The sequence below is a fragment of the Oncorhynchus mykiss genome, chromosome 5 (assembly GCF_013265735.2).
Source record: "Oncorhynchus mykiss isolate Arlee chromosome 5, USDA_OmykA_1.1, whole genome shotgun sequence".
In the NCBI taxonomy this organism is placed as follows: Eukaryota; Metazoa; Chordata; class Actinopteri; order Salmoniformes; family Salmonidae; genus Oncorhynchus; species Oncorhynchus mykiss.
The window spans coordinates 20389444-20414156 of NC_048569.1; the positions used below are offsets into that span (position 1 = coordinate 20389444).

At 40.1% G+C, this 24713-nt stretch overlaps 1 protein-coding gene across 1 annotated transcript; it reads left to right on the forward strand.

Moving 5' to 3' along the window:
* Positions 1 to 1086: 1086 nt before the first annotated feature.
* Positions 1087 to 24713, forward strand: LOC110523393 (protein CutA homolog). Its single transcript, XM_021602055.2, has 6 exons — positions 1087 to 1466; positions 2766 to 2914; positions 18188 to 18247; positions 23530 to 23575; positions 23689 to 23738; positions 23878 to 24713. Exons 1-6 carry the CDS (start codon positions 1362 to 1364, stop codon positions 23978 to 23980), a joined length of 513 nt encoding a protein of 170 aa, XP_021457730.1. The 5' UTR covers positions 1087 to 1361; the 3' UTR covers positions 23981 to 24713.

The following is a 24713-nucleotide window of genomic DNA, read 5'->3' on the forward strand; positions in this document are numbered from 1 at the left end:
AGTATTGTCTTGATTAATAAAGGAACAACAGTATTGTCTTGATTAATAAAGGAACAACAGTATTGTCTTGATTAATAAAGGAACAACAGTATTGTCTTGATTAATAAAGGAACAACAGTATTGTCTTGATTAATAAAGGAACAACAGTATTGTCTTGATTAATAAAGGAACAACAGTATTGTCTTGATTAATAAAGGAACAACAGTATTGTCTTGATTAATAAAGGAACAACAGTATTGTCTTGATTAATAAAGGAACAACAGTATTGTCTTGATTAATAAAGGAAAAACAGTATTGTCTTGATTAATAAAGGAACAACAGTATTGTCTTGATTAATAAAGGAACAACAGTATTGTCTTGATTAATAAAGGAACAACAGTATTGTCTGAAAAGGAAAACATGTTCCTCAAATTAACATTGATGTATTTTCTGTGTGTGACTCTCTTTGTTACAATGATGCAACAGGTGAGTTACTGTATATATATGTTTAGGGCATGTCATTTCTTATCATAAAACATGTTCTATATTTTATAATAATAAATTGTCTGTTCAATAAACTCAACCATGGTTGAGAACAGATAAATGGAAATGTCTTATCATAGGTCTATTTATTTTTGCAGATCTACTCAATTGTTCCTTTCAAATGAGCGGGCATAGCTGCGGGAACTATGCTTGCTTGTGCTGCAGCACCCCTGTAAAATCTGAATAATAATAAAATAAATTATAATACTTTTTAAAACTACAGCATATTTTTTCACCAAAGTAATGCACTGGGCCTTTAATAGTCCTGTATTAGCAGACCGATATAGCCATCTGCATCTCGGGCAAAAAGACCACCCCCCACAGTATTAAAATAAAACCGTTTATATTTGTAATCTGCACACAACAGAGGCCTACCTCTCTAGCCTCTACCTCTCATCCAGTGAAAAGCACTTATGTTTATTAGGGAGTGAAAGCAGCTTACGGCCAGGGTTCGGGGGTGGCGCCCTATGTTCAATGCCGGTGTTTGGTTGGACGCTGGTGTATCAGGAAGTATCAAACGTCCAATGACAAGCACGGATTCCTGTGCTGTCGTTGACCGTCCTATCCGACCTACCTGTCACTGCACTTATCTATCCACAACAATGTGGCTTCACCAGCAGAAAAGTTCACCTTTGCAGATTTAGCACATTAAACATAGACTATTATTCACAAGAAATGGGCAACGGACTATGAAGCGAGAACTTTATTGGTGAGGGTATAAGCGCATAGCTGCTTATAGATCCTCTCCACCCTCTCCAGTTCAAGTTGAGCGCACAAGATGCCATCTGTTCTCTCCCTCTCAAACCCGGGCCTGACAGTCTGAATAACTATTGGTCGGAATGACGTTTGTTGCTGGCAGTAAAATGGACTTCCTGTCCCCGCGATATCACAAGCAGTCCCTAGCTCAAACTCTCTGTCGTTTTGGATTGTTCGTGATCTGTATGGTAAGTTCATTATTTTTGTTGAATACAATTATAGAAATGTATCCAGATGGCAAAATAATATTAATAATGTCTTGGAATGCAGTTTTGTTGCAATAATTCACAAATGTCTATGTAAGATCAGTTACCTATAACAATACAATATCTGGGGGAAAACCCCTCCCCAAATAGTCAAAGATTTATTTTATTAAAGTGAAATGCTTCTCTCGTACTAAACAATTATTGACAGATGTTTTTTGGGGGAGGGGTCACTTTGTTATTTAGTGAAATGCCAATCACTCCATCTCATGCCATGCTGCTTGCAGAGAGACAGAGAGAGGCTGCAGCGAGAGAGAGAGGATTATAAATTGGCCTCTGTCTGTTCCAACTAGCCATTCAGCTGTGGGAGCACAATAATAAGAGGATAGAGAACGAGAGTCACCAAGATTAGGCCCGGACACAGCATTCTGATGGGACAGCAGGGATAATACCTGGCATTGTTCACTGACCAATGAATTACCATCAGGGACCATGTCCTGACTCCTTCCACAACTTGCCCTGAAGTGACCTCAACTTATAATAGGGGGGATTTTGCCCAATAGCCTAACAACTGATGCAAGGTCAAAGGTAGGGTATCTGATCCTAGATCTGTCTTTTAAGGACAATTTGTTCTACCTGGAGTGATATGTGAAAGCATTACACTTGTTATGTGGCATAAGTGGCATGCCATCAATCAGTACATTGTTACTTTTAAGGCCATTTTAGGAAAACTGCCATTTTATCTATCCTCTCTTCTAGCTCGAAATGAAAACACATACATGCTTAGATCTCAATCGTGTTTTATGCTAACGGTCCCGAACATTAGAACCGAGCATGGAAAAAGGTCCTATCATTACTCAGCCCCCTGGTCTTGGAATTCCCTAAAACCCCAGGACCTGGTGTCCTTGGAGTTCAAAGGACACATAGATGAATAGGTTTTTGAGACGTAGTTATCACCCTATGTCAAGAGTTTGTATTGCCTTATGTAAGGAAGCATGTTGTTATACTTCACACAAACATCCACTGTTTGTTTGCTGTTGTATTTGTGCTGTTGCCAGTGTCTTCTGTCTGTGTTGTCCATTTTGTTTGACATAGTTTGTTGTTGTTGTTTTTATCCCCCTTCCCCACAGGAGGACGTTTGCCTCTTGTCAGGCCGACATTGCAAATAAGAATTTGTTCTTAATTGACTTGCCTGGTTAAATAAAGGTTAAATACAAAAATTCTGATCACAAGGTGGGTGGGAAATTAATTATGTTGCTGTTCCTCCTCCTCCCTCTTCTCCAGGGAATGGTGTTGACCATGTCTATGTATCCCATGCTGAGGTTCCTGGGTGGAAAGCTCCATTCTTCCTTTACAGGGAGCTATCTACCTGGACACCACTCTGTGCTCCTCGTCAACTGCCCCAACGAACAGACAGCCAAGGACATCGGCCGGTAGGCTACAGTCCAGACCACCATTATCACACTGTAACTAAACAATACTACCCCACCACACACAAACTACACACAATGGTGAAATGCTTCTAGGCCAATCAATGTGATGGTTGTGTTTACTTAACAACATCATGCAACTAAAAAAAATGAGGAGAAAAACCTTGAACGCAACTTCGACTGTGTGAAACAGGATTACTCAAACACTATGTCATCTTTTGATGAGGTAGAGTTAGGGTTAGAGCATTTTCTGAGAATGAGCTAGGTTGAAGATAACAGAGATTAAAACAAGAAGATTCTAATATCCCATAATGCATTGCATAAATGAGGAAGGATTCTCAACAATGGGACCAGCGATGCTAGTTGGTGCTGGTTCCATGAATCTGTTTATTTTCAAAAGCTTCCTCATGGAATTATTAGCTTGTCCTAACCTGGGTACCTTCAACCTAGATATTGAGTTAGTGGTTAGAGAGGCTGAGCGGCACGGCAGTGTTGAATAACTATTTTAGGACAGAATCATTTAGATGGGAGGAAAATTATGTTTTGTCTGTGTGTGTCTCACTAAATAGAATAAATAATAAATAAATAAAAATTACTACTTACTTATTAATTATTACAGTCCAACGAAATGCTTCATTGCAGGTTCCTTCTCGAAAATGCAACAATAACAAATTATAAAAGATAAGAATATAAAGTAAACGGCTCAATAGAATATAATAAACATTTTAGCATAAGTATACAGCTATTATTTCAATTCAACCCAGGATTCAACAAAAAAAGGCAATATATACAGTATATAGTGGGAATGAAAAGTATGTGAACCCTTTCAAATTACCTGGATATCTGCATAAATTGGTCATAACATTTTATCTGATCTTCATCTAAGTCACAACAATAGATAAACACAGTCTGCTTAAACTAATAACACGCAAAAAAAATATAATTGTACATGTCTTTATTGAACACAACATGTAAACATTCACAGTGCAGGTTGGAAAAGTATGTGAACCCTTGGATTTAAAAACATGTTGACCCTCCTTTGGCAGCAATAACCTCAACCGAACGTTTTCTGTAGTTGAAGATCAGACCTGCACAACGGTGAGGAGCAATTTTGGATCATTCCTTTTTACAAAACTATTTCAGTTCCACAATATTCTTGGGATGCCTGGTGTGAACTGCTCTCTTGAGGTCATGCCACAGCATCTCAATTGGGTTGAGGTCAGGACTGACTGGGCCACTCCAGAAGGCGCATTTTCTTCTGTTCAAGCCATTCTGTTGTTGATTTACTTCTGTCTTTTGGGTTGTTGTCCTGTTGCATCACCTAACTTCTGTTCTTCAGAAATGTGATTTAATTTGATTTAGTCCTCTTCTTTAACCTTGAGTTTTGGTTGAGATATAGACGCAAATCCAACATATCCACTATTAATTTGTAGACAAACTGAAATTAATAAAACATTTATAGATATATATTTAAAGCTGCAATACGTAACTTTCTGGGCGACCCGATCAAATTCACACAAAAAATGTTTAGATCTGTCATTCTCATTGAAAGCAAATCTAACAGAGCGGTAGATCTATTCAATGTGTGATTTTTCTTTTTGTCCCATTCTTAAGTTGAGTTTATTTGCATCTTTTACTTTTGATTTTGTACACCAGCTTCAAACAGCTGAAAATGCTATATATATTTAAAAAAATATATATATTTCACAGTGGGATAGATGGTACAATGATTCTCTACACTATGCTTGCTTGTTTTGACACATAAACTGAACATTTCGAATTTTAGCAACCAGGAAATGGCGGAGCGATTCCTGCATAGTGCATCTTTAAAACTTTCAGAGTGAGAGTATCAGAACAACAATTTTTTGTCATGCAGACATTCTCAGCTAAGCTACAACATCATTTCTGACTCATTCTGCCACTCACCAGATACTTATTAAAAAGAGGAAATCTCTTTAACAATTATACCATTTCAGAGGAAAGAAATAAGGAAATGGTCAAACGTGAGGGCAGTGAGACACTTTCTGCTGAAGTGAAATTAGTTCAAATATATTTTTAACATTACCAGATTGAAACAAACCTTCCATATTTGGCTAGACTGTGGAAAATAAATTGATAAATTGTTAAACAAATAATGATGAGGCTGTGTGAAAAGATCTATCCCATAAGAGGTCTCAAATTGTTGAGAATACAGTATGTGGGCTTCATTAAAAAAATCAGAATAACCTAGGTCACACTTTAAATCAAATCAAATTTATTTATACAGCCCTTCGTACATCAGCTGATATCTCAAAGTGCTGTACAGAAACCCAGCCTCAAACAACAAACAGCAAGCAATGCAGGTGTTGAAGCACGTTGGCTAGGAAAAACTCCCTAGAAAGGCCAAAAACCTAGGAAGAAACCTAGAGCGGAACCAGGCTATGAGGGGTGGCCAGTCCTCTTCTGGCTGTTCCGGGTGGAGATTACAACAGAACATGGCCAAGATGTTCAAATGTTCATAAATGACCAGCGTGGTCAAATAATATGTCTGGGACAGGTAGCACGTCCGGTGAACAGGATTCCATAGCCGCAGGCAGAACAGTTGAAACTGGAGCAGCAGCATAGCCAGGTGGACTGGGGACAGCAAGGAGTCATCATGCCAGGAAGTCCTGAGGCATGGTCCTAGGGCTCAGGTCCTCCGAGAGAGAGAAAGAAAGAGAGAAAGAGAATTAGAGAGAGCATACTTAAATTCACACAGGACACCGGATAAGACAGGAGAAGTACTCCAGATATAACAAACTGACCCTAGCCCCCCGACAAACTATGGCAGCATAAATACTGGAGGCTGAGACAGGAGGGGTCAGGAGACACTGGGGCCCCATCCGATGATACCCCCAGACAGGACCAAACAGGAAGGATATAACCCCACCCACTTTGCCAAAGCACAGCTCCCACACCACTAGAGGGATATCTTCAACCACCAACTTACCATCCTGAAACAAGTCCGAGTATAGCCCACAAAGATCTCCGCAATGGCACAACCCAAGGGGGGCGCCAACCCAGACAGGAAGATCACATCAGTGACTCAACCCAGTCAAGTGACGCACCCCTCCTAGGGACGGCATGAAAGAGCACCAGTGACTCAGCCCCTGTAATAGGGTAAGAGGCAGAGAATCCCAGTGGAAATAGGGGAACCGGCCAGGCAGAGACAGCAAGGACGGATCGTTGCTCCAGAGCCTTTCCGTTCACCTTCCCACTCCTGGGCCAGACTACACTCAATCATATGACCCACTGAAGAGATGAGTCTTCAGTAAAGACTTAAAGGTTGAGACCGAGTTTGCGTCTCTCACATGGGTAGGCAGACCATTCCATAAAAATGGAGCTCTATAGGAGAAAGCCCTGCATCCAACTGTTTGCGTAGAAATTCTAGGGACAATTAGGAGGCCTGCGTCTTGTGACCGTAGCGTATGTGTAGGTATGTACGGCAGGACCAAATCAGAGAGATAGGTAGGAGCAAGCCCATGCAATGCTTTGTAGGTTAGCAGTAAAACTTTGAAATCAGCCTTTGCCTTAACAGGAAGCCAGTGTAGGGATTCTAGCACTGGAATAATATGACCAATTTCTTTGGTTCTAGTCAGGATTCTATCAGCCGTATTTAACACTAACTGAAGTTTATTTAGTGCATTATCCGGGTAGCCGGAAAGTAGAGCATTGCAGTAGTCTAACCTAGAAGTAACAAAAGCATGGATTAATTTTTCTGCATCATTTTTGGGCAGAAAGTTTCAGATTTTTGCATTGTTACATAGATGTAAAAAAGCTGTCCTTGAAACAGTCTTGATATGTTCGTCAAAAGAGAGCTCAGGGTCCAGAGTAACGCCGAGGTCCTTCACAGTTTGTACAACCATTAAGATTATTTGTCAGATTCAGCAGAAGATCTCTTTGTTTCTTGGGACCTAGAACAAGCATCTCTGTTTTGTCCTTTTAAAAGTAGAAAGTTTGCAGCCATCCACTTCCTTATGTCTGAAACACAGGCTTCTTAGCGAGGACAATTTTGGGGCTTCACCATGTTTCATTGAATTGTACAGCTGTGTGTCATCCGCATAGCAGTGAAAGTTAACATTATGTTTTCGAATGACATCCCCAAGAGGTAAAATATATAGTGAAAGCAATAGTGGTCCTAAAACGGAACCTTGAGGAACACCAAAAATGTACAGTTGATTTGTCAGAGGACAAACCATTCACAGAGACAAACAGATATCTTTCCGACAGATAAGATCTAAACCAGGCCAGAACTTGTCAGTGTAGACCAATTTGGGTTTCCAATCTCTCCAAAAGAATGTGGTGATCGATGGTATCAAAAGCAGCACTAAGGTCTAGGAGCACGAGGACAGATGCAGAGCCTCGGTCTGATGCCATTAAAAGGTAATTTACCACCTTCACAAGTCCAGTCTCAGTGCTATGATGGGGTGTAAAACCAGACTGAAGCATTTCGTATACATTGTTTGTCTTCAGGAAGGCAGTGAGTTTCTGCGCAACATCCTTTTCAAAAAATGTTGAGAGGAATGGAAGATTCAATATAGGCCGATAGTTTTTAAAATATTTTCTGGGTCAAGGTTTGGCTTTTTCAAGAGAGGCTTTATTACTGCCTCTTTTAGTGAGTTTGGTACACATCCGGTGGATAGAGAGCCGTTTATTATTTATTTATTTACCTTTATTTAACCAGGCAAGTCAGTTAAGAACAAATTCTTATTTTCAATGACGGCCTGGGAACAGTGGGTTAACTGCCTGTTCAGGGGCAGAACGACAGATTTGTACCATGTCAGCTCGGGGGTTTGAACTCGCAACCTTCCGGTTACTAGTCCAACGCTCTAACCACTAGGCTACCCTGCCGCCCCATTATGTTCAACATAGGAGGGCCAAGCACAGGAAGCAGCTCTTTCAGTAGTTTAGTTGTAATAGGGTCCAGTATGCAGCTTGAAGGTTTAGAGGCCATGATTATTTTCATCATTGTGTCAAGAGATATAGTACTAAAACACTTGAGTGTTATGTTGCACTGATATGTCAACAGGAAATGCTAAACTGAATTGCTATGTAAATAAATCTGTCTCTCACCGCAGAAGTTTGATTTGATTTAGTCTTATTATTTAACTTTAAAAATATGTTATGTTAAAACATACAATTCAACTGCAGTGAAGCCGCTCAACATTACATTCAGTCGTCTAACAGACACCCATCCAGAATGACCCACAGAAGAAACCAGGGTCAACGTCCTGCTCAAGGGCACGTCGACAGATCTCCAACAGGGTCAAAAAAATGGGACCTGAACCAGTGACTTATCAGCCACCAGCCCAAGCTCCCAACCCCCAGGCGACCAGCCCTATAAAATCCTCCCCAAAGTTTCCTGAGTGCTGCCCCTCAACCATCCGAGACCCCCCCCCAGTCCCAACCCCAGAGATAAAGAAAAGTCATAATAGAATAGAATAAAATCATTCCAATCCCTACCCTCCAAGCACCCATCCCCCTGTCCCCCAATGCACAAACAACCATCAAAAGGAACAAAAGAGAAAAAAGAGAAAAACTAACGAACACAGAAAACATCAATGCAAAAAACAAAAAACATCAAGTACAACAAAAATCCTAACAGCATGGCACCCTGAATACGTGCATGTATGGCACTATTTACATACAGTGGGGCAAAAAAGAATTTAGTCAGCCACCAATTGTGCAAGTTCTCCCACTTAAAAAGATGAGAGAGGCCTGCAATTTTCATCATAGGTACACTTCAACTATGACAGACAAAATGAGATTTTTTATTTTTTTTTAATTACATTGTAGGATTTTTAATGAATCTATTTGCAAATGATGGTGGAAAATAAGCATTTGGTCAATAACAAAAGTTTATCTCAATACTTTGTTATATACCCTTTGTTGGCAATGACAAGAGGTCAAACGTTTTCTGAAAGTCTTCACAAGGTTTTCACACACCGTTGCTGGTATTTTGGCCCATTCCTCCATGCAGATCTCCTCTAGAGCAGTGATCTTTTGGGGCTGTTGCTGGGCAACACAGACTTTCAACTCCCTCCAAAGATTTTCTATGGGGTTGAGATCTGGAGACTGGCTAGGCCACTCCAGGACCTTGAAATGCTTCTTACGAAGACACTCCTTCGTTGCCCGGGCGGTGTGTTTGGGATCATTGTCATGCTGAAAGACCCAGCCACGTTTCATCTTCAATGCCCTTGCTGATGGTAGGCTTTGTTACTTTGGTCCCAGCTCTCTGCAGGTCATTCACTAGGTCCCCCCGTGTGGTTCGGGGATTTTTGCTCACCGTTCTTGTGATCATTTTGACCCCACGGGGTGAGATCTTGCGTGGAGCCCCAGATCGAGGGATTATCAGTGGTCTTGTATGTCTTCTATTTCCTAATAATTGCTCCCACAGTTGATTTCTTCAAACCAAGCTGCTTACCTATTGCAGATTCAGTCTTCCCAGCCTGGTACAGGTCTACAATTTTGTTTGTTTCTGGTGTCCTTTGACAGCTCTTTGGTCTTGGCCATAGTGGAGTTTGGAGTGTGACTGTTTGAGGTTCTGGACAGGTGTCTTTTATACTGATAACAAGTTCAAACAGGTGCCATTAATACAGGTAACGAGTGGAGGACAGAGCAGCCTCTTAAAGAAGAAGTTATAGGTCTGTGAGAGCCAGAAATCATGCTTGTTTGTAGGTGACCAAATACTTATTTTCCACCATAATTTGCAAATAAATTCATTAAAAATCCTACAATGTGATTTTCTGGATTTTTTCCCCCTCATTTTGTCTGTTATAGTTGAAGTGTACCTATGATGAAAATTACAGGCCTCTCATCTTTTTAAGTGGGAGAACTTGCACAATTGGTGGCTGACTACATACTTTTTTGCCCCACTGTATATGTGTGTGTGTGTGTGTGCGTGTGTGTGTGTGTGTCCGTGTATGTGCACGTGTGTGCGTTTGAATGTGAGTGTGTGTATATGCATGTGTACAAACACCTGCGTGGCATCAGCCTCAGGTAAACAGGCATTAGATGTAACAACATTGCCCCTATTCTTTACATTTTTGCCTGAGATGGAGATGTGAATCCAACATATTTGTAGACAAGCTGTAAATAAAGCCAGACTAAGTCAGTGGCACAGATGGAACTATCCAAGCAGAAGGTACATCTCCTTCAAATGTTGATATTTGGTTGCATTGACAATAAAAACAGAATTTAATATAACTCTTGCAATAGACTAAATTTGAATAAAAAATATTGACGTAAATAGATTCTCTTTCTCAGGTCATTGAGAAGTCATTAAAAATAGATGCCCCTTAAAGGAACTTGTTTTAGGAAAGTAGGCATGTGTCACACGTTAATACTTCTCAGGAGAGCCAATTGAACGTATACTTCATTTTTGGGCAGGAATGCCTACTGGAACATGTGAACTTTCATATACCTTAATAACAAACTTGTATGCCATCTGTAAATACGAATAAAACTGTTCAATTATGAGTCTAGTTGATTTAGCCACGGAAAGAGACAGGAACTTTCCCGTAAACTAATTGGCTGAGATAATGGATTGGCTGGACATGTCGAGAGATGAATTCATATTGGTCTGCCATGTAGCATGCTTATGTCTATACCATGAGCTGTTCAGCATGTGTAGGTAATCCTTTCCTGGTTGGTTACCGGTCTGCAGATTCAGGGTAGTAATGTTATGAGTTGGGATTATGGTTCATTGTTTAGCTAGCTAGCTACATGTCCAAACAAAAGACTCCACTATGCAAGTAACCATTTCACTACACCTTCTGTATCCTGTGCATGTAAACAAATACACTTTGATTGTATATAGTATGTGTTTACGAGAGATGGTAATGTGAAGAACATCACAACAAAGTCAAATTAGTATATAATGTTAGGCCAACGAGTCAGTGTCCAAGTTCTAATATTCTCAGGTAGAATGCCCTGCTTTTATTTTGTCACACTCACAACCATAAGCAATTTTTGGTAATTGGCTCGCCATTAACTTGTAAATAATGATCTTGTTGTAAGCTAATTTTCCTGTAATAATGAAGACAAATGAGCTAAAGTGAAGATGTTGTCAGCTGCAGGATATGATCATTATTTGAATTGGCTAGCCAGTTTGCTTAACATTAGCTATCTAGCTAACAAGCTAGAAACTAACCAAAACATTGTTAAGAAAGTTACTTTTAGTTGTCTAGTTTGACATATACTAAATTCATTTTTAAACGGGTGGGTTTATTGGTGTTAAAATACAGTGCCTTGCGAAAGTATTCGGCCCCCTTGAACTTTGCGACCTTTTGCCACATTTCAGGCTTCAAACATAAAGATATAAAACTGTATTTTTTTGTGAAGAATCAACAACAAGTGGGACACAATCATGAAGTGGAACGACATTTATTGGATATTTCAAACTTTTTTAACAAATCAAAAACTGAAAAATTGGGCGTGCAAAATTATTCAGCCCCCTTAAGTTAATACTTTGTAGCGCCACCTTTTGCTGCGATTACAGCTGTAAGTCGCTTGGGGTATGTCTCTATCAGTTTTGCACATCGAGAGACTGAAATTTTTTGCATAACAGCTCGAGCTCAGTGAGGTTGGATGGAGAGCATTTGTGAACAGCAGTTTTCAGTTCTTTCCACAGATTCTCGATTGGATTCAGGTCTGGACTTTGACTTGGCCATTCTAACACCTGGATATGTTTCTTTTTGAACCATTCCATTGTAGATTTTGCTTTATGTTTTGGATCATTGTCTTGTTGGAAGACAAATCTCCGTCCCAGTCTCAGGTCTTTTGCAGACTCCATCAGGTTTTCTTCCAGAATGGTCCTGTATTTGGCTCCATCCATCTTCCCATCAATTTTAACCATCTTCCCTGTCCCTGCTGAAGAAAAGCAGGCCCAAACCATGATGCTGCCACCACCATGTTTGACAGTGGGGATGGTGTGTTCAGCTGTGTTGCTTTTACGTCAAACATAACGTTTTGCATTGTTGCCAAAAAGTTCAATTTTGGTTTCATCTGACCAGAGCACCTTCTTCCACATGTTTGGTGTGTCTCCCAGGTGGCTTGTGGCAAACTTTAAACAACACTTTTTATGGATATCTTTAAGAAATGGCTTTCTTCTTGCCACTCTTCCATAAAGGCCAGATTTGTGCAATATACGACTGATTGTTGTCCTATGGACAGAGTCTCCCACCTCAGCTGTAGATCTCTGCAGTTCATCCAGAGTGATCATGGGCCTCTTGGCTGCATCTCTGATCAGTCTTCTCCTTGTATGAGCTGAAAGTTTAGAGGGACGGCCAGGTCTTGGTAGATTTGCAGTGGTCTGATACTCCTTCCATTTCAATATTATCGCTTGCACAGTGCTCCTTGGGATGTTTAAAGCTTGGGAAATCTTTTTGTATCCAAATCCGGCTTTAAACTTCTTCACAACAGTATCTCGGACCTGCCTGGTGTGTTCCTTGTTCTTCATGATGCTCTCTGCGCTTTTAACGGACCTCTGAGACTATCACAGTGCAGGTGCATTTATACGGAGACTTGATTACACACAGGTGGATTGTATTTATCATCATTAGTCATTTAGGTCAACATTGGATCATTCAGCGATCCTCACTGAACTTCTGGAGAGAGTTTGCTGCACTGAAAGTAAAGGGTTGAATAATTTTGCACGCCCAATTTTTCAGTTTTTGATTTGTTAAAAAAGTTTGAAATATCCAATAAATGTCGTTCCACTTCATGATTGTGTCCCACTTGTTGTTGATTCTTCACAAAAAAATACAGTTTTATATCTTTATGTTTGAAGCCTGAAATGTGGCAAAAGGTCGCAAAGTTCAAGGGGGCCGAATACTTTCGCAAGGCACTGTACACTAGTTAAGCTATTTTGGACCACCAAGTTGCTGATGTCATAAAGCCTGTAGTTTTTGTGTTTGCACTTTTTTATAATGACAACGACGTTAACGAAGTTTGATTTTAGAAGACAATATACTATTCATGATGTCACTGCGACAACTGTCGATAGACGTAGTATAAACCAGCCTTTAGTCTTGAAACTTTGGTTGTTTAGTAAATGGCCTCACGTGAATCCTTAAGGAGATGGGTGGGGGTGGGGCTAAGGTTCAAGAGGGTGTGAAAGACGCTGAATGGGTGTAAACAAAGAAGAGTGCTCCAGTAGGTTTACCAAAACATTCAAGGGCCATTTTCTCAAAGGTGAGGTTACAAGTTTATCAACTTTAAAAGCAGAATTACTTTCTCATTGTTCGTTAACTGTACTGTATGACATACCATTTTCTAGCTCTGAGTATCTACTTTTATCCAATGTAAAAAAAATTAAAAAACAGGCGATTCCAGGATGCTGTCCTTCTAGGCAGAGTTGCAAAGAAAAAGCCGTATCTCAGACTGGCAAATAAAATACAAATATTATGATGGGCAAAAGAACACAGACACTGGACAGAGAAATGGCTTTTTCTTTGCATCTCTGCCTAGAAGACCAGCATCCTGGAGTCGCCTCTTCACTGTTGACGTTGAGAATGGTGTTTTGCGGGTACTATTTATTGAATCTGCCAGTTGAAGCTTGATTAGGGCTTCATCAGCGCTTGTGAATTCCATCCTTTTTGTTCCCTTCCATACCCACACCATTGTCAGGAAGCAGAGTTAAGATTTGATTCCTTTTCCCTCCAATGACTGTCTGATCGGAATGTATTGCTTGCGTTGTTTTTCATAAGCCTAGTAGACAGGTGCTGGACGAGTCGAATGGACTGGCCGTGGATTTTGATCTCCTTTCCCCCCTGTGCCTTCAGAATGTTGGTCAGATGTCTGAGATATGGCTTTTTCTTAGCAACTCTGCCCAGAAGGCCAGCAGGAGTCGCCTCTTCACTGTTGACGTTGAGACTGGTGTTTTGCGGGTACTATTTAATGAAGCTGCCAGTTGAGGACTTGTGAGGTATCTGTTTCTCAACCTAGACACTTTAATGTACTTGCCCTCTTGCTCAATTGTGCACCGGGCCTCCCACTCCTCTGTCCATTCTGCTTAGAGCCAGTTTGCGCTGTTCTGTGAAGGTGAGTAGTATACAGCGTTGTACGAGATCTTCAGTTTCTTGGCAATTTCTCACAGAGAATAGACTTAATTTCTCAGAACAAGAATAGACTGAAGAAGAAAGATTTTTTTTCAGAAGAAAGACTTTGTTTCTTGCCATTTTGAGCCTGTAATCGAACCCACAAATGCTGATGCTCCAGATACTCAACTAGTCTAAAGGCCCGTTTTATTGCTTCTTTAGAATAATTAGAAGAACAGTTTACAGCTGTGCTAACATAATTACAAAATGGTTTTCTAATGACCAATTTGACCTTTAAAATTATAAACTTATATTAGCTAACACAACGTGGCATTGGAACACAGGAGTGATGATTGCTGATAATGGGCCTCTGTACGCCTATGTAGATATTCAGTTTCCAGCTACAACAGTCATTTACAGTACATCATTTAACAATGTATTTCTGATCAATTTGATGTTATTTTAATGGACAAAAACAAGGACATTTCGAAGTGACCCCAAACTTTTGAACGGTAGTTTACATGTACAGTTGACATACACTTAGGTTGGAGTCATTAAAACTCATTTTTCAACCACTCCACAAATTTCTTGTTAACAAACTATAGTTTTGGAAAGTCGGTTAGGACATCTACTTTGTGCATGATACAAGCAATTTTTCCAACAATTGTTACAAACAGATTATTTCACTTATAATTCACTGTATCACAATTCCAGTGGGTCAGAAGTTTACCTACACTAAGTTGACTGTGCCTTTAAACAGCTTGGAAAATGCCCAAAAATTATGTAATGGCTTTAGAAGCTTGACATAATTTCAGTCAATTGGAGGTGTACCTGTGGATGTATTTCAAGGCCTGCCTTCAAACTCAGTGCCTCTTTGCTTGACATCATGGGAAAATCTAAAGAAATCAACCAAGACCTCAGAAAAACAATTGTAGACCTCCACAAGTCTGGTTCATCCTTGGGAGCAATTTACAAACGCCAGAAGGTACCACGTTCATCTGTACAAACAATATTACGCAAGCATAAACACCATGGGAACACGCAGTCGTCATACTGCTCAGGAAGGAGACACATTCTGTCTCCTAGAGATTAACGCACTTTGGTGCGAAAAGTGCAAATCAATACCAGAATAACAGCAAAGGACCTTGCGAAGATGCAGGAGGAAACAGGTACAAAAGTATCTATATCCACAGTAAAACAAGTCCTATGTCGACATAACCTGAAAGGCCACTCAGCAAAGAAGAAGCCACCTCTCCAAAACCACCATAAAAAAAGCCAGACTACAGTTTGCAACTGCACATGGGGATAAAGATCATACTTTTTGGAGAAATGTCCTCTGGTCTGATGAAACCAAAATAGAATTGTTTGGCCATAATGACCATCATTATGTTTGGAGGAAAAATGGGGAGGCTTGCAAGCCGAAGAACACCATCCCAACCGTGAAGCCCGGGGGTGGCAGCATCATGTTGTGGGGTTGCTTTGCTGCAGGAGGGACTGGTGCACTTCACAAAATAGATGGCAACATGAGGGAGGAACATTATGTGAGTATATTGAAGCAACATCTCAAGATATCAGTCAGGAATTAAAAGCTTGGTCGCAAATGGACAGTGACCCAAAGCATACTTCCAAAGTTGTGGCAAATGGCTTAAGGACAACAAAGTCAAGGTATTGGAGTGGCCATTACAAAGCCCTGACCTCAATCCTATAGAACATTTGTGGGCAGAACTGAAAAAGCGTGTGCGAGCAAGGAGGCCTACAAACCTGATTCAGTTACATCAGCTCTGTCAGAAGGAATGGGCCAAAATTCACCCAACTTACAGTGGGAAGCATGTGGAAGGCTACCCGAAATGTTTGACCCACATTAAACAATTTAAAGGCAATGCTACCAAATACTAATTAAGTGTATGTAAACTACTTACCCACTGGGAATGTGATGAAAGAAATAAAAGCTGAAATAAATCATTCTCCATACTATTATTCTGACATTTCACATTCTTAAAATAAAGTGGTGATCCTAACTGACCTAAGCCAGGGAATTTTTACTCTGATTAAATGTCAGGAATTGTGAAAAACTGAGTTTAAATGTACTTGGCGAAGGTGTCAGTAAACCTCCGACTTCAACTGGGTAGCCTAGTGGTTAGAGTGTTGGACTAATAACCGGAAGGTTGCAAGTTCAAACCCCCGACCTGACAAGGTACAAATCTGTTGTTCTGCCCCTGAACAGGCAGTTAACCAGACACTGAAAGGTTTTCTCATCCACACCCCTACTAGGCCGTCATTGAAAATAAGAATTTGTTCTTAACTGACTTGCTTAGTTAAATAAAGTTAAAATTAAAAACGGTATGTATCCTTAATTATGGCTGCAATACCGCTAACGGGATCGATATGACAACTACCAGTGAAAATAGAGGGCGCCAAATTCAAACCACAGAAATCTCATAATTACAATTCCTAAAACATTCATGCGTCATTTTATAGGTAATCTTGTTGTTAATCCCACCAAAGTGTCCGATTTCAAATATGCTTTTCAGCAAAAGCACTACAAACGATTATGCTAGGTCTCCACCAAACCACAATAACCACAGCCATTTTCCAGCTAAATATATCATTCACAAAAAGCAGAAATAGAGATAAAATGAATCACTAACCTTGAATTATCTTCATCAGATGACACTCATAGGACTTCATGTTACACAATACATGCATGTTTTGTTTGATAAAGTTCATATTTATATAAAAAAAATCTGAGTTTACATTGGCGTATTAGATTCACTAGTTCCAAAAACATCAAGTGATTTTGCATAGCCACGTCGTTTCAACAGAAATACTCGAGATCCTGAGGCCCACGGTCATGCCATTCATCCATTCATCCGCCGGCATCACTTCCTGTTTCAGCATGATAATGCATGGCCCGATGTCACAAGGATCCGTACAGAAATCCTGGAAGCAGAAAATGTCCATGTTTTTCCATGGTCTGCATACTCATCAGACATGTCACCCATTAAGCGTGTTTGGGATGCTCTGGATCGACATGTACGGCACCGTGTTCCAGTTTCTGCCAATATCCAGCAACTTCGCACAGCCATTGAAGAGGAGTGGGACAACATTCCACAGGGCACAATCGACAGCCTGATCAACTCTTTGCGAAGGAGATGTGTCGTGCTGCATGAAGAAAATTGTGGTCACACCAGACACTGAAAGGTTTTCTCATCCACACCCCTACTTTTTTAAAGTTATCTTTGACCAAGATATGCATATCTGTATTCCCAGTCATGTGAAATGTATAGAATAGAGCCTGATGAATTTATTTCACTTGACTGATTTCCTTATATGAACTGTAAGTCAGTAAAATATTTGAAATTGTTGGATGTTGTTCAGTGTATATTATGAAGTTATTATTTAAGAGCATTGGAGATAAATCACAATTATAAAAACAAATTGACCTAGCTAACTAGCAGATTTACATCAATCATCAATATGAATGATCAATTGATAGCTCACCATCTTTTCCCGATTGTCACGTTCTGAACTTAGTTCTGTTGTTATGTCTTTGTTTTAGAATGATCCGGGCGTGAGTAGGGTGGGTTGTCTATGTTCCTTTTTCTATGTTTTGTGATTTCTGTTTTTGGTCTGGTATGGTTCTAAATCAGAGGCAGCTGTCAGTCGTTGTCCCTGATTGAGAACCATACTTAGGTAGCCTGGTTTCACTTTTGAGTTGTGGGTGATTCTTTTCCGTGTCAGTTTCCACATGGAACTGTTTCGGTTTTGTTTCACTTTATTGTTTTGTTCTGTGTTCTTATTAAAAACCAAGATGAACACTTACCATGCTGCGTATTCGTCCGATCCTTGCTACTCCTCATCAGAAGAGGAAGAGGAAAGCCGTTACACCGATGTCAATCATGTCTTTAGGAGGCACTGTAACTAGCTTGCTTACAATTTGTGATGAGTGAGTGTGCTGTTGCAGAATTAAAAAGGCCTATTCTCAAAAATGGTAACATTTTTGCTACAGAAGCAGTTGTTGGTATGCTGTGAATTTCGAGATATTCATTTGTACAGTTTCAGCACGTGTCCCCTGAAAGCTCTGTGCACGGCCCTGGGCCATATACTAAATAGGCCAAATATTCTTTAAAATAACAACACATCTGCAAAATAACTGAATGATATCATAATTGTTGCTGTCTCTCTCCTCTCCTCCCTTCTGTCTTCTTCTCTCCATCAGAGCCATTATGGAGAGGAGGATGGCAGCATGCATCAATATTCTGCCCAGGACCTCCACCATGTAAGTACTGCCAGTGTCAGTCTGGTTCACACAAAGTTTTCAATTTTAGCAGATACTCTTATCCAGAGCGACTTACAGTAGTGACTACATACATTTTCCGTACTGGTTGCCCCAAGGGAAGCTAATGCTGGCATTGCAAGCACCATTCTCTACCAACTGAGCCACACAGGATACACACACACACACACACACAACCTTAACCTATAATCCTAAACCTAACCACTAACCCAGGGTTTTCCAAACTCGTTCCTCAGGACCACAAAGGGGAAACGCTGCACTTACCCCTTACCTTTACTCTAACCCAAACTGTAGCCCAAACTGTAACCCTAACCCCTTACCTTTACTCTAACCCAAACTGTAACACTAACTGTAAACCTAAACCTAACCACTTACTGTTACAGTTTGGGTTAGGGTAAAGGTAAGTAGGTTTAGGGTTAGTGTTACAGTTACTGTTAAATTTTGGGTTAGAGTAAAGGTAAGGGGTTAGCCCCTTACCTTTACCTTAACCCAAACTGTAACTCTAACCCATAAGCTTAAAATAGCCTTTGTCCAATTGGGATGTGAGAATTTATTATCCTTGTCTTTACTATCCTTGTGAGTACTTTTGGGGATTTTAGGTCCCCACAAGGATAGAAGAACCAACCCACACACACTCACACAAACACACCCTTCCTGAGTGTGGATTTCCATTGCTAAGGAAACTACTGAGACTTGGAATTGTATCAACTCGCCACCCAAGACTTATTGTTAAGTGCACTAAAGAGATACACATGCTCACCGACTGAATCTTTACACGTCTATTTTCAAAGGATAAAGCTAAGAACATTAACATCTTCATAGTTAAGAACACTATAACAATATGGAGGAAAACCGATTCTACAAGAACCAATATCTCTCAAAAAAATCTAATCAAATAACATCACAGTTTATTTGTCACGTGCGCAGAATACAACAGTGAAATGCTTACTTACAGGCTCTAACCAATAGTGCAAAAAAGATGTCAGGTAAGTAAAGAATTAAAACAGTAAAAAAAACAGGCTATATACAGTAGTGAGGCTATAAAAGTAGCGATGTTACATACAGACACCGGTTAGTCAGGCTAATTGAGGTAGTATGTACATGTAGATCTGGTTAGTGACTATGCATATATGATGAACAGAGAGTAGCAGTAGCGTAAAAGAGGGGTTGGTGGGTGGTGGGTGGCGGAACACAATGCAGATAGTCCGGTTAGCTAATGTGCGGGAGCACTGGTTGGTCGGCCCAATTGAGGTAGTATGTACATGAATGTATAGTTAAAGTGACTATGCATATATGATAAACAGAGAGTAGCAGCAGCATAAAAAGAGGGTTTGGGGCATTTAATTACCTGTTCAGGAGTCTTATGGCTTGGGGGTAAAAACTATTGAGAAGCCTTTTTGTCCTAGACTTGGCACTCCGGTACTGCTTTCCATGCGGTAGTAGAGAGAACAGTCCATGACTGGGGTGGTTGGGGTCTTTGACCATTTTTAGGGCCTTCCTCTGACACTGCCTGGTGGAGAGGTCCTGGATGGCAGGCAGCTTAGGCCCAGTGATGTACTGGGTCGTACGCACTACCCTCTGTAGTGTTCCTTGCGGTCGGAGGCCGAGCAGTTGCCGTACCAGGCAGTGATGAAACTAGTCAGGATGCTCTCGATGTTGCAGCTGTGGAACCTTTTGAGGATCTCAGGACCCATGCCAAATCTTTTTAGCTTCCTGAGGGGGAATAGGCTTTGTTGTGCCCTCTTCACGACTGTCTTGGTGTGTTTGGATCATTCTAGTTTGTTGTTGATGTGGACACCGAGGAACTTGAAGCTCTCAACCTGCTCTACTACAGCCCCGTCGATGAGAATGGGGGCATGCTCGGTCCTCCTTTTCCTGTAGTCCACAATCATCTCCTTAGTCTTGGTTACGTTGAGGGATAGTTGTTGTTCTGGCACCACACGGCCAGGTCTCTGACCTCCTCCCTATAGGTTGTCTCATCGTTGTCTGTGATCAGGCCTACCACTGTTGTGTCATCTGCAAACTTATGATGGTGTTGGAGTCGTGCCTGGCCATGCAGTCATGGGTGAACAGGGAGTACAGGAGGGGACTGAGCACGCACCCCTGTGGAGCTCCAGTGTTGAGGATCAGCGTGGAAGATGTGTTGCTACCTACCTTTACCACCTGGGGGCGGCCCGTCAGGAAGTCCAGGATCCAATTGCAGAGGGAGGTGTTTAGTCCCAGGATCCTTAGCTTAGTGATGAGCTTTGAGGGTACTATGGTGTTGAACGCTGAGCTGTAGTCAATGAATAGCATTCTCACATAAGTGTTCCTTTTGTCCAGGTGGGAAAGGGTAGTGTGGAGTGCAATAGAGATTGCATCATCTGTGGATCTGTTTGGGTGGTGTGCAAATTGGAGTGGGTCTAGGGTTTCTGGGATAATGGTGTTGATGTGAGGCATTACCAACTTTTCAAGCACTTCATGGCTATGGACGTGAGCGCTACAGGTCTGTAGTCATTTTGGCAGGTTGCCTTTGTGTTCTTGGGCACAGGGACTATGGTGGTCTGCTAGAAACAACAAATGTTCCTTTTGTTCCATAAAGATATTTTTTATATCCAAATACCTCCGTTAGTTTGGTGCGTTATGCCCAGGAATCCACCGTAAAGAGCGGTCATGACAATGCAGACAAAAAATCCAAATTATATCCCTAATGTCCACAAACATGTCAGACGTTTTTATAATCAATCCTCAGGGTGTTTTTCAAATATCTATTCGATAATATATCAACCGGAACAGTTGGCTAACGTAGGCTAATGCGATGAGCATGAGGTTGTAATTAACAAGAACATTTCCCAGGACATAGACATATCTGATGTTGGCAGAAAGCTTAAATTCTTGCTAATCTAACTGCACTGTCCAATTTACAGTAGCTATTACAGTGAAATAATATCATGCTATTGTTTGAGAAGAGTGCACAATTTTGAACATGAAAAGTTATTAATAAACAAATTAGGCATATTTGAGCAGTCTTGATACAACATTTAACATAAATGTAATGGCACATACACTGCAAAATGTATATTGCACCTGGGCTGGGATAATACTTTATGGCCTTTCTCTTGCATTTCAAAGATGATGGTACAAAAAAATACAAAATAACGATTGTTGTTTTCTTTTGTCTTTTACCAGATCTATTGTGTGTTATTCTCCTACATTCCTTTCACATTTCACATTTCCACAAACTTCAAAGTGTTTCCTTTCAAATGGTACCAAGAATATGCATATCCTTGCTTCAGGCGAAAATTTTAAAAAGGTGTGGATGGCAGGTCATTTTTTATCCTTAAGATAACACAAGGGTTAATTGTAAAACTAACAATGACTCAATAATCCATGCCTTCTGGGAATGCTATAAAGTTAAAAAGTTATGGGCAGTGTTAGAAAGTTGGCTGTCAGAAGTATTACAATGTAAATTTACATTTAATGCGTCTGTCTGCATATTTCAAGACGTCATGAGGGTGCAGTGAGATCTGATGGGTTGGAAAATACTATTCTCGTTAATTATCTTGAGAACTGGAATTCAACCAATCCTCCATTGAAAAATCATATGCTTCGTTATCTAAATATTGAAAGGGCATGGGAAATAGGGGTGAGAACAGGTGGATCTGGGCAGGTGTGATGTCATTGATGTTTGTGTGCGTTGGTCTGTATGTTGTTTTTGTATGTATATGTTTTTTTTTTATTGTAAAAAGAAATGTGTACAGCCCCCTCCCACTGTTGTGGTTACTTGAATGTAAATTACTCTCACCACTAGTAGGAGGGTGGGAAAGTTTCTCTCTAAAGTCTATTAGCCTGTAAATGCATATTCACATAGTGATTGAGTCAACAAAAGAAGGTGAGAGTCAGATAAGGCAAGTTTGTCGAACGGTAATGAAACACTTGTAAAACACACCAACAGTCATTTGAACGCTAATAGTCTTCTGGAGTTCTTGCTTTAACTGATTGATAAGTAACTATTTTAGTAGCAGGGCACTGCTGTTCTGTTTCCTGAAGGTGAAAATCCAGTAGCACCTTGTTGAGTAGCTGGTTAACCATTGACAAGCATACAAGAAACAACACACATTCTTCTTATTATTGACCTAAGATAGAGAAAGATGGATTAAGATACAACAACAGCCACCAGGCCAGAAACAGGTGACGAACCCTCACATTAACAGGCCATTGTGTGACTTTGGCACTGTAGAGAAACTGTGAATATTGGACAGCTGTCAATCAAAGTGTATGTGTACACTGATAGGCTTGCTTGTCTTGAGACGAACTTCCTGGTAGAGATTAATGTTGGAGAATAGTTTTTCTCCGTCATTGAAGAGCATTATTTAGCCTATCACACTACACAGAAGTATACCGTTTACTACATCTGTGTATGTGGGTCGTTCCACCAAATAGGTGCCTTTTGAATAGTGTAAATTGGTAAATGTTGTATTTTATTTCACCTAATTTTAACATTGTCATAAAAAGCACATGTTCAACTTCATAAAATTATTTTCCCATCTCAAAGGTTAAATAAAAAAGACTATAGTATGTGCCTATTAAGTGCCAAATAAAGTAACATGGTTTACCATAACAGGGTTGAAGACATTGCCTTAATACATCCATAAATCCAATTGTGACAGGAGGATTGGAAGCTTGTTGTGTGTAACAGGGAGTGGTAATTTAATGCAAACTTCACAAAACTGGACATTAAATTGTTCAAACATTTCTAGCCTGTCTATCTAGGGTTAATGTGTTATGCTTGACCTGCTCATTTTCCCACCACAAAACACCAGAAAATGGTCAAAAAGAGTAGAACCAGCTCACCTGCTTTATGATTTTGCATAACAGTTCACATAGCAGGGTCGACCTTTAAATGAGGGACATGTTTTTTTAAATTTTTTTTTTTTTTTTTTTTTTTTACCTTAATATGAATCACATGAAATGAAAAATAATCTTCAGAAATGACTGTCGAAGCAACAAAATAACTACAATGATGCTGTAAACTTGGATAAATGTTGGGGTTAAAATCCTCCTAGAAGTCAGAGGATGTACAAAGGGACATGTCAAAATACTGCATTTTATTGAATGTTCCATGTGGTCTATATTAAAGGGCACATCATTTAATATAACATGCTTTTAAAATTCAATATTTGCGCTCAATATCTACTTAAAATATAATCACTCGTTTCATTGAACAACCCATGTACAGTTTACTACTGTGAATGTCCCAAAGGTTTTTATTTTTTGTCCCATAGGTATTACTGGAAAGGGGAGATTCAAGATGCGACGGAAATTCTGATGGTAAAGTTATTTAGTAGAGCTATGCTTTCATGTCTCTGGCCGGTCGTTCAGTATTACACTGGTTGTTGAAACCAACTTTCCAGAGTAATAGCTAGGATTTTTCTGCATTGTAGTTGGTGAAGACGAGGACCTCGAAGACCCAAAGGCTCATAGACTATGTCAAGTAAGTTACATTTGTTTTTTTATAGAAATTATCCCAAGCAGTTGGGTCTCGGGAAACAGAACTTCAGGTCTCAGGAAGGCAGTAGCAAAGCTAACTTAGGCACCTGCTACATAATGTATGTGTTGTTGCTCCTCCCCAGGTCTGTGCATCCCTATGAGACTCCAGAGGTGCTTAGTTTCCCTGTGGAGGACGGGAGCCTGCCCTATTTGAAGTGGGTGGATGAGGCTGTTCCTGACGACTGACCAATGAGGGAGAATATCCTCAATGACTTGTGATCTTATTGGACGTGAATCTCCAATCTATTGGTTAACTGGAGAGTAAGGTTGGCTGGGAACCAGCAAGCTTTGGATTGGCTTGAGGGGTTCCAAGTTCAAACTCTTGCTTTTGAACTTGACCCACAAATGCTAAATGTTTAGCTCCTCCCACCATAACATTGATATTGACTCAGAGTTGTTTTGGCTCTGTTTTATACAGGTCCTGTTGTTGCCATTGAAATTCCGAGCTTGACATGACCTCTAACGTTCAATGTCAGTTTGTCAGAGCTGAAAGAGTTTGTAGCTCCAGATCTGCATATAATTATCTCGAAAAAACATTAAACATTAAATAATAATATTCAGTGTTGATTCAAGGTATTAGTTACATTAGACTGTTTATTTAAAATAATTTATATTGCATTGTATTCCTAAAACATCAGATTCATATTCTGTTATATTAAATCACATTCCTTTTACTTATCTGGTTTCTCTCTAGATGACAGAGCACCCCTGTTTACCGTTTCACTGTGAACCAAAAAGTTGATTGCACTGCATTTTGAGAGGGAATCTTGAACACTGTTTGAGATTTGTGTTCTAAGGATAACTTTTTGTAATATATGATGGCACAAATGCGTTCCTTATTCCTTAAAGTGATACATACAGTTTAAGTCGGAAGTTTACATACACCTTAACCAAATACATTTCAACTGTTTTTCACAAT